Genomic DNA, 14,552 nt, shown 5'->3' with positions numbered 1-14,552 from the left:
ACACACACACACACACACACACACACATACACTCACTCACATGCGCGTGCGTGCGTGTACGGATTTATATACAAAAAGATCAACTACGTTTGTGTGGGGGGATGGGGGGGGCGCCACACGTTACATAACGACGATTGAGAAATGAGAAAGGTTGATACTGGTCTGTTATATGGCGAAGTGGGTTGGGAATTTGGCCAATATAAGAGAGTCATGAGTATGGGGCTCATTCGATGCTATTTAAGTCACGAAACCGTGTAATTAGACGGTCGTCAGTTTTAGGGACAAATTAAGTCATTGGCATTATTGACTTATAGGGTGTTGTTTGTCTTGCTTCTAATTGGTCGCTTTTAAGCGAAAAAGGCTGTTTTGAGAAAATCGAAGGTAATGTTTTTACCCCTTGTTCAGTTTCTTTAAAAGGCAAGGAGAGTTTTCTCTATAACCAAACAAATATCCATACCAATCAAACCAAACTTCTCCTATAGGTAGGGCAATGCCCACTTTTGGTGTAGGTCAAACTTTCTGGAGACCGCCGAAATCTGGGTCAGCCCGTTTGTTCTTAAAAGCGACCAATTTTAAAAATGAATACTAATCTATCTCAAAAGAAGTCAAGACATTTGTGACTACGCGAAAATAAGGTTGCTTTGTGTCATGCAAAAACAAAATTAGCAGTGAAATAGCAGCCAAGGTTTGGTGACACGCCAAAGGTTGAATGTCCGTGAAAACTGCAAATTTACTTTTTTTTTAAGTATTTGATTTTAAGTGGATATTAAGATGTTTAGTCCCAACAATAAATTAGATAAAAATAATGCCGGTTTCGTTGATTTCATTGTTCTGGCGAGCACACAATTTCACCACGATGAATCACATTTTGTTCCAGGTCATACGTTCTGTCAGGGAGACCAAGAACCCTTTCTTCAACATCACAAACGATAATAGGATAATATCAACATCATAGGTTATAACAAATTAGAAAAAGAACTCAATGATGATGGAAATAATAATAATAATAATAATAATAATAATAATAATAATAATAATGATAATGATGATGATGATGATGATGATGATGATGATGATGATGATGATGATGATGATGATAATAACAATAATAATAATGATAATAATAATAATAATAATAATAATAATAATAATAATAATAATAATAATAATAATAATAATAATAATAAATAATAATAATAATAATAATAATAATAACAGTAACTGCTTTTAAATAGCACATACCCATGCTCAACATCATGCGCTTTACAATCATTATTTATAAGAAATGATAACAACACCACGACAACAGCCCACAAGGGCGAAATAAATTAGAACAACGCTGGTTAACAAATGAATACGAGGAAAGAGAAACAAGAAAGTCGAACTGTACTTCTGGTATCACACTTTATCCAGCTCATGGATCCTGCCACTTTTCTCTAGGATCTTCCGTCCAAGCTCGGCAAACATGTCTTTTCCCGATTTGATCGCAGCAAATGTTTCTAGCGTCCTTGGGGTGTTCGGCCAGGTAAAATGAAAAGCTGAAAGAATAAATTGGTAGATCTGTCTTAATTGGTTTAACGTCCCCAATCCCCTCCCCAGCTCAAGAAGATGAGTCAAGTCCCATCATCAAAAGTTTATCACCTTAATATGAATGACATAAATAATGTCTAACATGGCCTTGAACTAAAACATGCAATGAAGTTACCTGAAAATTCAGACAGATCGAAGGGGTCCGTTGGAATCTTGCTGTCTAGTGGTCTCTGGTACTCCTTGTGCCAAGCAGGATGACAAGTCAGCATAAAACAGATCACCTGGTGATAAACGTACTAGTCTGGTATATTCTTTTGGTGGATTTTTTATTCATCACATCTTCTGAAATAAATAAATAAATAAATATGAATCTGTCACTTCCCCCCATGACTCTTCAACTAAGAGACGGTGACTTCAGCAAGGAATAATATAACAACCAAATCGTTGATAGATTGGTCAAAGCCGAAGACGACAAAAACATCTAGATAACAATAAAACATTAATTAAGCTGCAATCTGCAGCAGTCATCGTGTTTTCCAAATGTTTAACCAAAATCAATTAGCCAAGTGTAAGAAAGTTGTATTCAATAAATGGCAATTAGGTCAACTTTCTTGTCGAAAGATTACACCGAAAATTAAAGTTCATCAAATTTGGGGAGTCAGCAATAAATCACTAAAGTTACCACTGGGTCGCTTTCTCTAAATCTCTCTTTTATTCAGTTTCCTGGTAAGAGGGTTTTATGTGATATAGTCTGTGGAAACCTCCACTGTAGACTTGCCTGTAGCCTGTGGTCAATGAAGACACTTTCTGGGAACTGCTCATACGCTCGGTACGGCAGCATAAGCGCGTTGAAGCCCCAGTTGTTGTCAAGATAATATCTGGGGACGAGTAAAACTTTTTGAGTGTGTTGAGATGGTGCACAGACACATACTTACTTATTAATGGACCTCGTTTTGAATGCATTGAAGTGTTTCATCCTAATATGATATGCTTATCTAGTACTTATCAGAATCGTTTTGGATACATTGAGATAATATAAAGACATTCATACTAAATAACTACATACTTATCTAACAACCTACCCGCCAGCCTATCTGCCAACCCACGTAACTGTCCGCCCACTTGCCTTCGAGCCTAATCTGACATTACCGTTTCCTTTTCTCCGTACCCCCTGGGGTCATTTTGTACCCACAAGGCTGTATTCTTCACACTTTAGAATACTTCTAGTACAAACATCTCTTTGAAACTTTCAGTATTTCTCAAAAAATCATTTTGACAGACTGCTATGCAAAGCGTAAGGATCAGATTAACGAGTAAATTTCCTCTTTGAAAAGGGGGGGCACAGAGTTCCCTACGTCGTATGATTACGAGAGTAAAGCACGACGAACTGATAGGGTTAAGAAACTTACCTAAACGAGTTGATTACGTGCTTCATATAAACGGCTCCTGGTTTACTGAGGAGTGCGCCCATGTTGAAGTATTCGGGCCAGTCGCCCATCTTAGGCCAGTCGACCCCAGCTACAGTCGGGTAATACCAGTGCTCAGACGGTATGGGATTAGCCCAGATGATGTCATAATCCTGAGTACGTCAAAAAGAAGAATTTATTTTCAAAGCCTTGAGCCATAATATTATTATTTCTAAACAGTCAGTGCAACGGTTCAACAAGGAGTCATAGGAATGTAACATCATAATGAAATATACGTGTTTGTTTATGTGTACGTGTATGTTTGTGTGTTTGTGTGTATGTATGTATGTGTGTGTGTGTGGGGGGGGGGGGGGGTGGGTGGATGGGTGGGTGTGTGTGCGTGCGTGCGTGCGTGTGTGCGTGCGTGCGTGTGTGCGTGCGTGCGTGTGTGCGTGCGTGCGTGTGTGCCTGGCTAAAAGGCCCATGTCGGCATTTTTTTCGGAAATCAGAACTTGTTAAAAATTATTATATCTCATTTTTATTTTTGGAAGGGTTAAGGTATTTGAACATATTTTTCAAGTATTTTTTGAGGGGGGGGGGGTGGATAAAGAGTTGTATTCAAATGAACTGGTCGGCCAAAAAAATTAATAATAAAATGAACAGGTGAAAGCCTTTCCTCAAAGGGAAAACAGAACGAAAAATCAATATATTGTGTTTAAATGTCCTTACCATGTAGACCCCACCATATTTCCAGAGAATGAAATATCGCAAAATGTCTGTCTTGTGGTGAATGTCTCTTACAGGCTGCTGGAATACTGTGTGTACTTGTTCTATCTGCAGACAGAAAAAGGGTACAATCATGTCAAACTTCATAGTACACTGTCTGGAAGATGGTACACTCTTTAAGAAAGTGTCCTAAAAAATCGACGCTCGTTTTTGTGAATGGCGCCACCTATACTGAGAAAAACATGTCGTTTTCTTTCTTTTTAAAATATTGTTGTTGTTGCTGCTGCTGTTGTTGTTATTGTATTTGTTGTTGTTGTTGTTTAAAGAACAGCAGTTTCTGCTCTTATCTAAGACTTGTTTTATTTCCTAAACCGCATACTGATGGCCCACGCTGTTTGCCTTTTACAAAAACTATGCTTACAATAGTGTGCACTGTGGATGCCAAATGAAGGGCAAAACGCTACTCTTGCTATTTAGGGTCTACGTTTGACAACAAATTGTCTGTGCACCAACAAGTCCAAAAATCTAATATATGACTGCCATTTATTATTCAGAGATACAAAAATTACAAAAGTGGCACCTTTTTCGTAAATGTTACCTTGCGTGTGACACTGATGTCATCATATGTATTATCTCATAATATAGGCTATCGCGATTCACTATAATTAATAAACTGCAAAGACTCCTGAACCAAGCTGCGAGTGTTGTTCTCAACAGACCTGTAGACGGACGCACAACATGCTTTGTTTTATATCTATGTTGGCTCCCTGTTAAAGCCCATATTGATGATAGAGTCGTAGTTTTGTGTCGCACCACAACGTTTTTGTTATTCACAACAGGAGTAAATTCCATCTCGAAATTTACAGTTCATTAACCAAGAGAACTTAAGACTGTGCATTGAAAATTGTTTTAAAATGGATGTAGTGGGGGGGTTTTCCCCGACAGCTGCCTCATCAGTGTGGAATTTCCCCGTAACATGTGTTTTAAGAATGATGGCCAATAATGGTTTTACAACAACATCGCCTTAAACCTTTTAAGATTGCTTTTATAAAAAGACGCACTCTTCAATCTATGAAATGGAAGAAATACAACCTTCTGTTCAGAACCAACTGTGACATCGGACTGTAAATAGTGCTCTTCTGCGAAGGAGTTGCATGTCTTATACACAATTTTTACTTTCAAGCAAGGTATTTGGTTGCAAAGTTTAAGGATATGTCGAACTGATACCATATTTTTGTTCTCGTTGTTGTTGTTGTTGTTGTTGTTGTTGTTGTACATATCATCATGTTAATATGACAATTTATAGCGTATTCTGTAAGCTTTCCCTAACGCAAACTGAACCGTGCCTATATACTATGTTCACATACTGACTTAATTTGCACTATTTTTATGGGTATTTTCAACAGGGCAGCATGGCAAGGAGTTAAGGGTTTGGGGTATCTCCGGAGAAATAGATGGCTAGAAAGAATGTGGTTGTGGGAGATGAGAGAGTGGATGGGATAGGGTAAATAATCCGAAAGTCAATAAGCTCTCTTCCTCCTTCCTTAGGCCTTCCATCCTAAGCTTAATACTGTCAAATATCGCCGAATAATCCAAATAAAAGCAGGGCATGTTAGGCAAAATTGAGCTGTGTAAACATGCAAGCGTACCATAAATAATTTCTGTCCAGTTAAATATCAAAGTGGTGTGCTTTACTTAGATCCTTGATTGTTTTGTTTATGGGTTGTTGCTGTTTCTTGTGGGGGAGGGGGGGCTGTTGTTGTTTGTTCTTTGTTTGTTTTTTGGGAGGGGTTTGTTTAAGAGCTATTTTTGTTTTTGTTTTTGTTTGTTTCTTGCTCTTGTTGTTGATTGAGGGTATTTTGCTGGGGGGGTTTTGTTGTTGTTGTTTGTTTTGGGGGGTTTTTTTTGGGGGGGTGTTCTTTGTTAGTGTCGCTATTTTTATTTGTGTTTGCTTTCTTTCTATATAATACAGACAATTGCAACTTTGACGCAAGGAGACTTATAAGTTTCATGTTCTTTTACTAATGTTTTTATTGTAAATGGTTTACTCCCCCATCGTCTTTATTGCGGCGACTGTGGTGTAGAGGGGTGCTTTGCCGGCGCAGCAGAAGATCTTATTTCAATCCTTGTGGGGAGGAGAATCTTTGTCGAGTTACCATATCTTTTTGCTGGAACGCTGTATCCCATTCAGCTCTGCGTAGCCTTCAAAAGCAGGGCTGAAGCCCACCTCTTAAACGGTCTAAATTGTGAGGATAGAAACACCTCTATACTAAATCATTTTTAATTGGTTTTAATTAGATGATTTATGTGGTGAGCAGCCTGCACGGTCAAACCACGCTGAGAGGAATACAACAACCAAGAAGCAGAATGATGGAGATATTCTCAATAAACAGCCTCCCTACTACTAGAGAATCAAGCTCGCGTATTCTGCGTGCTGCGGCAAACAGCCTAATCACTACACCACGGACACTGGTCTGATGCTCCCTTCGTATCAAGACATTAATGAAAGCGATTATAGTGTGAGCAGTTGAAACAGCGTTGTTTCGATATCGATTCGGTATCACTTCCGTATCATTTCGTTTCGTTTCCGTATTTATGTATCCAAAATAGATAAAGTAAAAAGATTTTAATTTCAGACGAATATGTTTAACCTTAATGTAGTCTCAATTTCAATATTGATTCATTTAAACGAAGTGGCAGTTTAAGTTGTAAACAAAACAAGGACGAGAGGGGGACAACTGTTGTTTAGACAATGAGATCGAAAGCAAGATAAATTCCTTAATGTTCGTTATTACATTATCTCTTGTGCCTTTTTATCTTACTAGAAATATAGCTCCCAAACCCCCTTCTTCCCCCCCCCCCTCAACACACACACACACACTAAGATATCCCACATACCCCTGCTTCACCCTCCTTTTTTCTTTAATGTGAATGTGTTTGTTACAAAAAATCAGGTAAACAATTAAATAAAGACACAAATAAACGAATGAACAAACAAACAAACAGCCAACATGACAAAACAAACAAAACTCAAGCAAAATAAGCAGCATTAAAAATGTTGTGGGGTGAGGGGGAATAGGAGGATGGGGGTAAACAGACATACCACAGGATTCGCAGGCCATAAACAAATAAAGTGTTCCCGGGTTGTATCTCTATGAACAAAAACAGAAGCCACATCCCCATTTCCCTCGACGACACCTGAAGTCTTCATCACCCCCCCCACCCCCCACCACACACCCCACCCACCACCACGCACACACATACACACCCACCACCACGCACACACATACACACCCACCACCACGCACACACATACACACCCAAAACCACACCTTTCAAGTTGCTGTTTTCCCAACAATAGTAAATGCTACCCAAAATCAATGGTGGCCCACGTTAGCTCAGTTAGTATCATACTGGCCTACGTAGCGGATGGTCCTGGTTCGAATCTACAACAGGGCGTTCTAAATCTGTAATGTTTTGGGGAGTTTTAAGGCTCTCCACCCTTTTGACTTTGTTCTATCCTGGATGGACTCTGAATTCGGAGATCTCGTCTCTTAACTAACTTTATAGTGTTGAAAAAGGCGTTAAACCTTTACAATTTCGCACTTGTTCCAAACTCACTGGGATAAAGGTGATATTCTCGCCCTGTAGCCGGTCCCACCATTCTCCACTCGGTTCCTTGTCTCCATAAATAAACAATCGCTCAATGCCCGCGATGTACAGAGCGGACAAAGCGCTCAGATAGGCATAGAACGGCCACTGCGACTCAGCATTTTTATGGAAGTAGATCAAGTGACCGATCCGAGGTATGACCTGGTTTATGTCTTGCTTAGCGACCGCTATGGACGCATTGCCGTAGTACAGACACCTGGCCAAAGCGGCGAACGGCTCGAGAGAGTTGACCACGTCCCGGGGAAAGATAGGGGAACTAACCACCACGCAGGGGGCTGCATTCCCAGAGGTCGACGATGCAGATGATGAAGATGCATTCAAACCTTGGTTGAACTCATCAATAGTCTTACATGTAGCAATTTTATTAGAACTCTCGGATGTTTTCGTCTTCAGCTGCTCTAGTGTGACTCCTGGTTTCGCCATAAGTACCCCTAGATTTGGGCTGTTCGGCTGACTAGTCTCTAGTAAATGTGAAGCCACTGATGAGTCTTTCCACTCGCTAGGAAGGTGAGTGAGTATTGTGTTCTCGCCGATGTAAATACCGCCTTCCTCAGCAATGGCGAGTTGTTCCAGGGCCAGGACAAGAGATGAGTTCCCCTCACAAGGAAGAGGTTGGTCAGACTTTTTCAGCTCCAGGCTCGGCAAGGATTGCTTCAGCTCGATGAACCAGGTATGGTACCTGTGAGCAAGGAGAAAGTACAATGCATTTGTATTATACTGCCATATAAATTGAAAGCTTAATACACCATAAAGCCATGTAAAGTCCCATTTTGGACAGTGTCTCGTGTTTTATGCTATATCGTCTGTTTAGATTGTCCAATTTCAATAATACATAATTAAGACATTAGTTCTAAAGTAAGATTGAAAAGAGATGGCATTTTAGCTAAATCAAAGCGCAAATTTAAAAAGTAAAAGCAACTAAAATCTACATCTACCCGACTTTTTTTTTTTAAGACATTCAGTAATTAAAGCATAATGTACGAAAATGTTTGTATGGTCATGCTAATATTAAAACAGTTTTCTATCTTTGGACATGCGCCCCTAAAAAGATATTAATTATAACGTTGGCAGACACAGAGCACAAGACAGACACATTGGGGGCGTTGTGGTTTGACCACTTGTCTCGTAAATTTTTTATCCACAGAATCTGAGCAGAATTTCGTTCCGGTAGTATTCGTAGCTGATTGGAACATACACGATTTCATTTAACATGAATTTGGGTCATTGGATTTACTTCTTGAAAAAAAAAGCATACACTGTCTTATAAAGGACATAGCTGTAACCAAATAATACCTTCAAACAATAGGAGACGAGTGCAACTTGGGAATAAAAGAATTTACGTTACCTATATAGTACAAAGCAAGGGGAAGGCAACATGGAACCTGGAGAAGAGTTACAGAGAATGTGGAACATAAAAGTGGGAATGATGTCAATAAGCTAGATGGTTTATACCCTGAGGTAGGGTGAAAAGGGCAGTGATGATGATAGCGGTTATGATATTACAAGAAAATTACAAGGATACAATATTGAATATAATATCTAACATAAAATGTAACATTTGAGGAGGATTGAGAGAACTCTCCCTGTGGGTAGGGTGGCAGGAGTGGTGCCAGTAAATAATCCAAATGTGAACCATCAAGATATATGTATTCTGTGAAGTTTTTCACGCCCCCGCCCCCTTTGAATTATTTTGATATAGGTGTTTTTACTCCCCCATCGACTCTATTTAGATAATCCAGGAAGCAAAATTTATTTTCTGCTTGCCAGGACCAACCTGGACTGAGTAGGATACAACATCCCAGCAGAAAGACCAACACACTCGTTAAAAGGGTTCTCACCACTCAGAAATCGAAATTTGTCTCCTGCACGCAATAGCAAAGCGCCCAACCACTACACCATAGACGCCGGTCCAGTTTCTGGTTGATGATAAAACTGCGGTTTTTGCAATAACTAATGTTCTATTAGAAAGCACGTGAACTTCAAAAGGATTTTTAAAATGCCTATTGCCATTTCCCATCTCTGTAGACGCTACTCACCATTTTTCATCAAAGTCAGGAAGATCGTAAAAGTGGAAAATAAACTTGTGTGGCTGCACAAATTTTACGGCACTCAGAACGCTCAGATAGTTCTCGAATCGGAACTGTTTCTTTCCGCACCATATATAATGCACAGTTTCAGGAACGTCCCCTGGTCGTAGAGGCGGGAAGCTCGAGTCTGGCTGAGCTGCTGCGTCACTGTAAGAACGTCTACTATAACGCACGGGTGTCTCGTACTTAATTCCTTTGTACAAGAAAAGGTTTTCGGGGTCCTCCTTGCCTGTGCACTCTTCAACAACTTGTGAGCTATCATCCCGAGAAGTAAAAGTCACGTTTGAAAACAGTTTTAAGTTAGTGGTGTTGCCCGCAAGTTCATGGTAGCTGCATGATTGGGATGCCTCAAAGTGCCTGCTCAGTTCGCGCTCCTTGAGATATTTTAACTCCTGATCAAGAGGGAAGGAGTTTTTGAGTAGATACCAGAACGAAATTAGACCGAATACAAAGATAAGATAAGGCTTGAAGCTGCTCTTGAAAGTAATGACCCGCATTTTCCTTTGTGGTTTGGTTACTCTGTGGATTATAAAATAAAGCGAAAAAAGGTATGGGGAATAGATAATAATTATATTGATTACAAAGGCAAGTTCTACATAATGAATAAATAGTTTGACTACTAACGACTTTTCCCTTATGTCTCACAGCAGCACTATATCATTTCTGAGCTATGGGTATAATGCATGGCCCATGAAAGACACATGTACAGCTCAGCATGAACTGCAGGAATTGTTTCAGATTAGTTTTGGGCACTGACGCACATTTGATACAGATCTTTGCTACAAAAATTGTGTCACGACGCGGGGAATCAGGCGCTCGTCAATTTTCGCACGAATGAAATTAATGGTATTATCTTAAAGCATAGTTTTTGTTTTTTTAACTCATCTGTCTATTTTCCGATGAAAGAAATACCAACAGTCTTGAATAGAAATCGAGTCCTTTGTTAATATTTCTCAGATCCATTCCCTCTTCCCTCGTTTCCCCCAGAGGTCTTGGGTCCCTCTGGGAAAGACTTTGGAAAGTCAAAACAAAATGTTTAATGCAGCCCATTTCGGTATGACGGTCTCAAGCCCGTAAAAGCCAGAGAGGAAAATGTTTTAACGGTTGCAATAACTAAATTTCTACCTAATCATAAAAAGTTACAGTGTTCTAGTTTTAATAGAAATTAAATTTAACATCAGTGTTTCCAGAAAAAACTGAAACAAATCAATGATCGAAACATTTTTAAAAAAAATAATTTCAACCAATTTCACAACATTCGCGAAGAATGAAGGATCGAATCTCAGTGAAGGAGCCGAAACTTCTTTCTCTTCTTACCTGGAACTAAATTCCCTTTCCTGCGTGTTCTTGTTGCTAAGGGGTGCAGGATCTAATTTGTCGTCTAGTAGAGAGCTAAATTTATCCTCAAAATATTTTTTTCTAAAAACACAACTTGTGTTTTTCCGGTACTGCTACAGTTCGCCGTCTCTGATTAGAAAAAGCGGGGCCCACTCGTTCCCCATTCTTTATATATCACTCTCAGTCTCAGTGATGATCAATGAGATTACAGCAAGATGTGACGCTGCGACGAAATCCGTCCTGACGTACGCTAAACATTTCTATAATTGGTGACCAAGGTGAGGCACGCAACGACACTGAAACCGACACGAAAAGGAGAAGGAACACATCAAAATAAAAATCTATACCCTGTAGAAGTCAACGACACAAACGAACACATAAAGATTAGATAAATAAAAAATTTTAAAAACGTAAAAGACAAAGACAAATAATGTTAGAATCCATCGACACAAAGTAAATCCGAAACGATATAGAGCATCAAGACAAAAAACAAAACACGCATTGGATTTGGAATCTGTCTTCATAAAACGACAAGAATATGACACCGAATCATCCCCATTTGAGAATAAATATTCTGTTTTGAGGTGAAGTAACACTATCCCTAGCGTTATATTTGGTAATGAACGACACTGTTGATAGTACACTCATTTTTTACCCTTGATTTGTGCTCTATGTTTCACTCTCAATTTTTTATTTTATGAATTTTGAACGCCAGGCAAAGAGGCCAACGCAGTGGTTAAGAGGTTGAGACACTCACCTAGTAATCTTCATGCCCTGAGTTTGGATCACATCCAAATGGCTTTTGTCAACTAACACTATCTCTTGCTTCGTATTTAGGGGGGTGAACCACACTGTCCTAAGTACTCTCATTACTGTCCCTGTATTTGAGTTCTATGTTTCACTCTTGGGAATTATCTTATGAATTTGAACGTCCAGGAAGGACGTCAAAGCGGTTTTTATAGTGGTTAAGACATTCCGTAAGTACTCCTCACGTCCTGAGCTGAATCTCACCTTAATCTTGTGAAAGTATTATCTAGAGTTTCAAGACTCAATGAAAAATTCTCTTAGTGGCAACTCAACAGACGCGGAAGGCATGGTGTGATCTTTTTAAAACTTTCAGCATTCGAATTTGTGGCTGTGGAAGACCAAGGCCGAGCAGAGGCTACACGATATTTTAGGCGTGTGTTCATCTCAAAAGGCAAAGAAAAGAATGTTTAAAACTAGGCGCTTCTTGCTAATACAAATAGAGTTGGAGAGTTTGGAAGCGGCAGATGATGAGTGATATAATACCCCGCTGACACAGTTCACGTCATTTTAAGAGGGTAGGGGGGGGGTATACCTGAAGGCTATCTCGCTTATTAGAGGACCAAAGCATAGTAAGGAGCCTTCAAACCTGTAATCGAATTTGAGAAAAAAAAAGTTTCGTTTCCATGGATACGGCGCCCATATTGGATTTTGTTGATATGTCTTGCGTAATGAATACCGCACTTATTTTGCATGGAAATTGATAGGTTCTTTTTTTTGGGGGGGGGAGTTGTTTTTTTGGGGGGAGGGGAGGGGGTGCATGTATGTTAGTAAACATTAGATCTACAAATTTGTGTGGCTTTTTCTCCTAACCGAATTAGAACATTTTTAATAAATTTTTTCCTGAGGTAGCATTGAAATTTGCGAAAAATCCGTAAAAATCCACACTACGGACACCACCACCAAAAATCTATTCCATATATCAAAAGTTCAAACACCGAATATTTAGTATTACATCTTCTCTTCCGTTTGTGAAAATTTCATGAAGATTGAATGAAAAATGGTGGAGTTATCTTAAAAAGTATGGAGGAAAATCGCGTTTTGAGGAAACGGTCGGTAAAGAAAAATAAAATATTGACTTTATGAGGAAATGTTGGTAACAAAGGTGCCCGGTATGTGGAGAAATAACTTATAAAGCTTTTGGGGGGTTCTTTTAGGATGAAATAGTTGCAGGAGAGGCCGAGGAAGCTATAAAAAAGCCTACAACTCAAATTCCATAATTTGGAGCCGAATCGGGACTTAGGGGGGGTTCCCCCCCCCCCCCCCCCCCCCCCCCCCCCTTTTTATGCCAGGCGTCTTCCACCATGCTTGTCAGTGCCAACACATGTGTTGGATGGGAAAGAGCATCACTGTACAAAAGTTGAGATACTCAATAGAATAGACTTCGACAAGTAGGAATCGAACTCGTGTCTTTTGCGTACCTCAGCGAGGAACTAATACTTTACTACATAAAATGGGCTTGGAAACATAACCGCAAACGTCGTACTAGATACGGTGTAAATCACGACAAACCCGGATACAAAGATAAAAAGGACAAATTCATTCCTAGAAGGACAAGAACCAGCTGTGACTGGAAACTGATTCCTCAAGACAGCAAAGAGCCAAAAGCCCATCCCTACGATTAAAAAACATACACTGAGAAAAAAGTTTTTTAGCTTTTTTATTTTCTTGTGTTGCAAACAAAGCGATTATAATATCGGGCTAAGCTGATTAGATGTCGATTGTTCATACACGTTTGTTCTTTTCGATATTGAAAATTTTATATACACAGGCAGGAAGAAGCAATAAGTCACAATCTCTTCACTAACCACCACCACCCACCCCCACTCTCTCTCTCTCTCTCTCTCTCTCTCTCTCTCTCTCTCTCTCTCTCTCTCTCTCTCTCTCTCTCTCTCTCACACACACACACACACACACACACACACACACACACACACACACACACACACACACACACACACACACATTCCAAGTTCCACTGCTATAAAAATACTGAAATCTTCAGGACAAAACGAATGATTTATATCATAATAATATTATGAGAGTCTGAAGTCCTCATTTTTAATACGGATATAGTTTTTACCAGGGAGTGGGCTACTGGTGTGGGATTGGCTGACACGAATCGATGTTACCTGGCCTAAACAATAAAAAAGGTTAGAGTGTTTGAAAACGTCTATCCTGGGAATGATAATAAACCCCCATCTTGAACCGTGGCTTTTTCGACCATATCTGTTAGTGCCAACTAACACGACGCTACTTCAGAAGTACAAAGTTCTATCTGCTCAGTACCTACTTTTGGGGAAATTTGACGTTAACAAATTTTGAGTCTAACAACATGTCAAGATTTTTCGAATGCACTGACTTCTTTAAATGTATTGATAACGACTCCCAGTAATTTTACAATTTTGATAGAGCAGATAGAGCATTTGGTTTCTGACCTCCTGTTCCTAGTAACCCACAACGGCCAAACATGCCAGATAGAACTTTGTAATTGTGAGGTAGTGAAGAGGTTTAGCGAAGCAGAGCACAACATTTGGAAATTGGAGATACTGTACTCAATTAAATAGACTTAAACACAATCATGGAAATCGAACGAGCGTCCCATAAACGGAAGCGTCTCTTCTTGGGTACCACAAAGAAGAATGAATACTTCACTACGCGAATGGTGTTTGAAAACAAAATGATAAACGCCGAACAAGATGCAATGTAAATCTCGACAAACCCGGACTCTGAGATAAAAGGATAAATTCCGAGAAGGACAAGGCAAAAATAACAAACCTCCAGCAGTGACTGATTTTGTGAGTTTATTCTTTTTTTTTTTTTTTTTTTTTTTTTTTTGGGTGTTGTTGTTGTTGTTTTGGTTTTTTTTAAAGACGGAAATGCAACAGAAAACAAACAAACAAACAAAACCAAAAAATAACAAGCAGGCAGCTATCAATAAGTCTCAACATCACCCGCCCCTTTTTTCTCTGTCACTCTCTCTCTCTCT

General features: G+C 39.4%; 1 protein-coding gene and 1 long non-coding RNA gene across 2 annotated transcripts; both read right to left on the bottom strand.

The window, feature by feature from the left end:
• Positions 1–1,386: 1,386 nt before the first annotated feature.
• On the bottom strand, positions 1,387–1,814 carry LOC118478703. Its single transcript, XR_004859236.1, has 2 exons — positions 1,706–1,814; positions 1,387–1,538 (listed from the first exon to the last, which is right to left on the bottom strand). It is a non-coding gene; the product is annotated as an uncharacterized LOC118478703 (long non-coding RNA).
• A 431-nt stretch (positions 1,815–2,245) lies between these two features.
• On the bottom strand, positions 2,246–11,030 carry LOC101851373. Its single transcript, XM_005110112.3, has 6 exons — positions 10,739–11,030; positions 9,371–9,940; positions 7,284–8,013; positions 3,666–3,770; positions 2,940–3,109; positions 2,246–2,408 (listed from the first exon to the last, which is right to left on the bottom strand). Exons 2-6 carry the CDS (start codon positions 9,916–9,918, stop codon positions 2,246–2,248), a joined length of 1,716 nt encoding a protein of 571 aa, XP_005110169.2. The 5' UTR covers positions 9,919–9,940; positions 10,739–11,030.
• Positions 11,031–14,552: the final 3,522 nt, after the last annotated feature.

This window comes from Aplysia californica, unplaced genomic scaffold (genome assembly GCF_000002075.1).
Source record: "Aplysia californica isolate F4 #8 unplaced genomic scaffold, AplCal3.0 scaffold00854, whole genome shotgun sequence".
Taxonomy (NCBI): Eukaryota; Metazoa; Mollusca; class Gastropoda; order Aplysiida; family Aplysiidae; genus Aplysia; species Aplysia californica.
This window is presented reverse-complemented; position numbering and strand designations above follow the sequence as displayed.

What these genes read in the sequence shown, in the direction of transcription:
- LOC101851373 (XM_005110112.3), bottom strand. Translation starts at nt 9,918, where the DNA reads ATGCGGGTCATTACTTTCAAGAGCAGCTTCAAGCCTTATCTTATCTTT. An exon ending in AGAATATCACCTTTATCCCA is followed by an intron (nt 3,771 to 7,283) that starts GTGAGTTTGGAA and finishes TTCTGTCTGCAG; the next exon opens with ATAGAACAAGTACACACAGT. An exon ending in CACGTAATCAACTCGTTTAG is followed by an intron (nt 2,409 to 2,939) that starts GTAAGTTTCTTA and finishes ACTCGTCCCCAG; the next exon opens with ATATTATCTTGACAACAACT.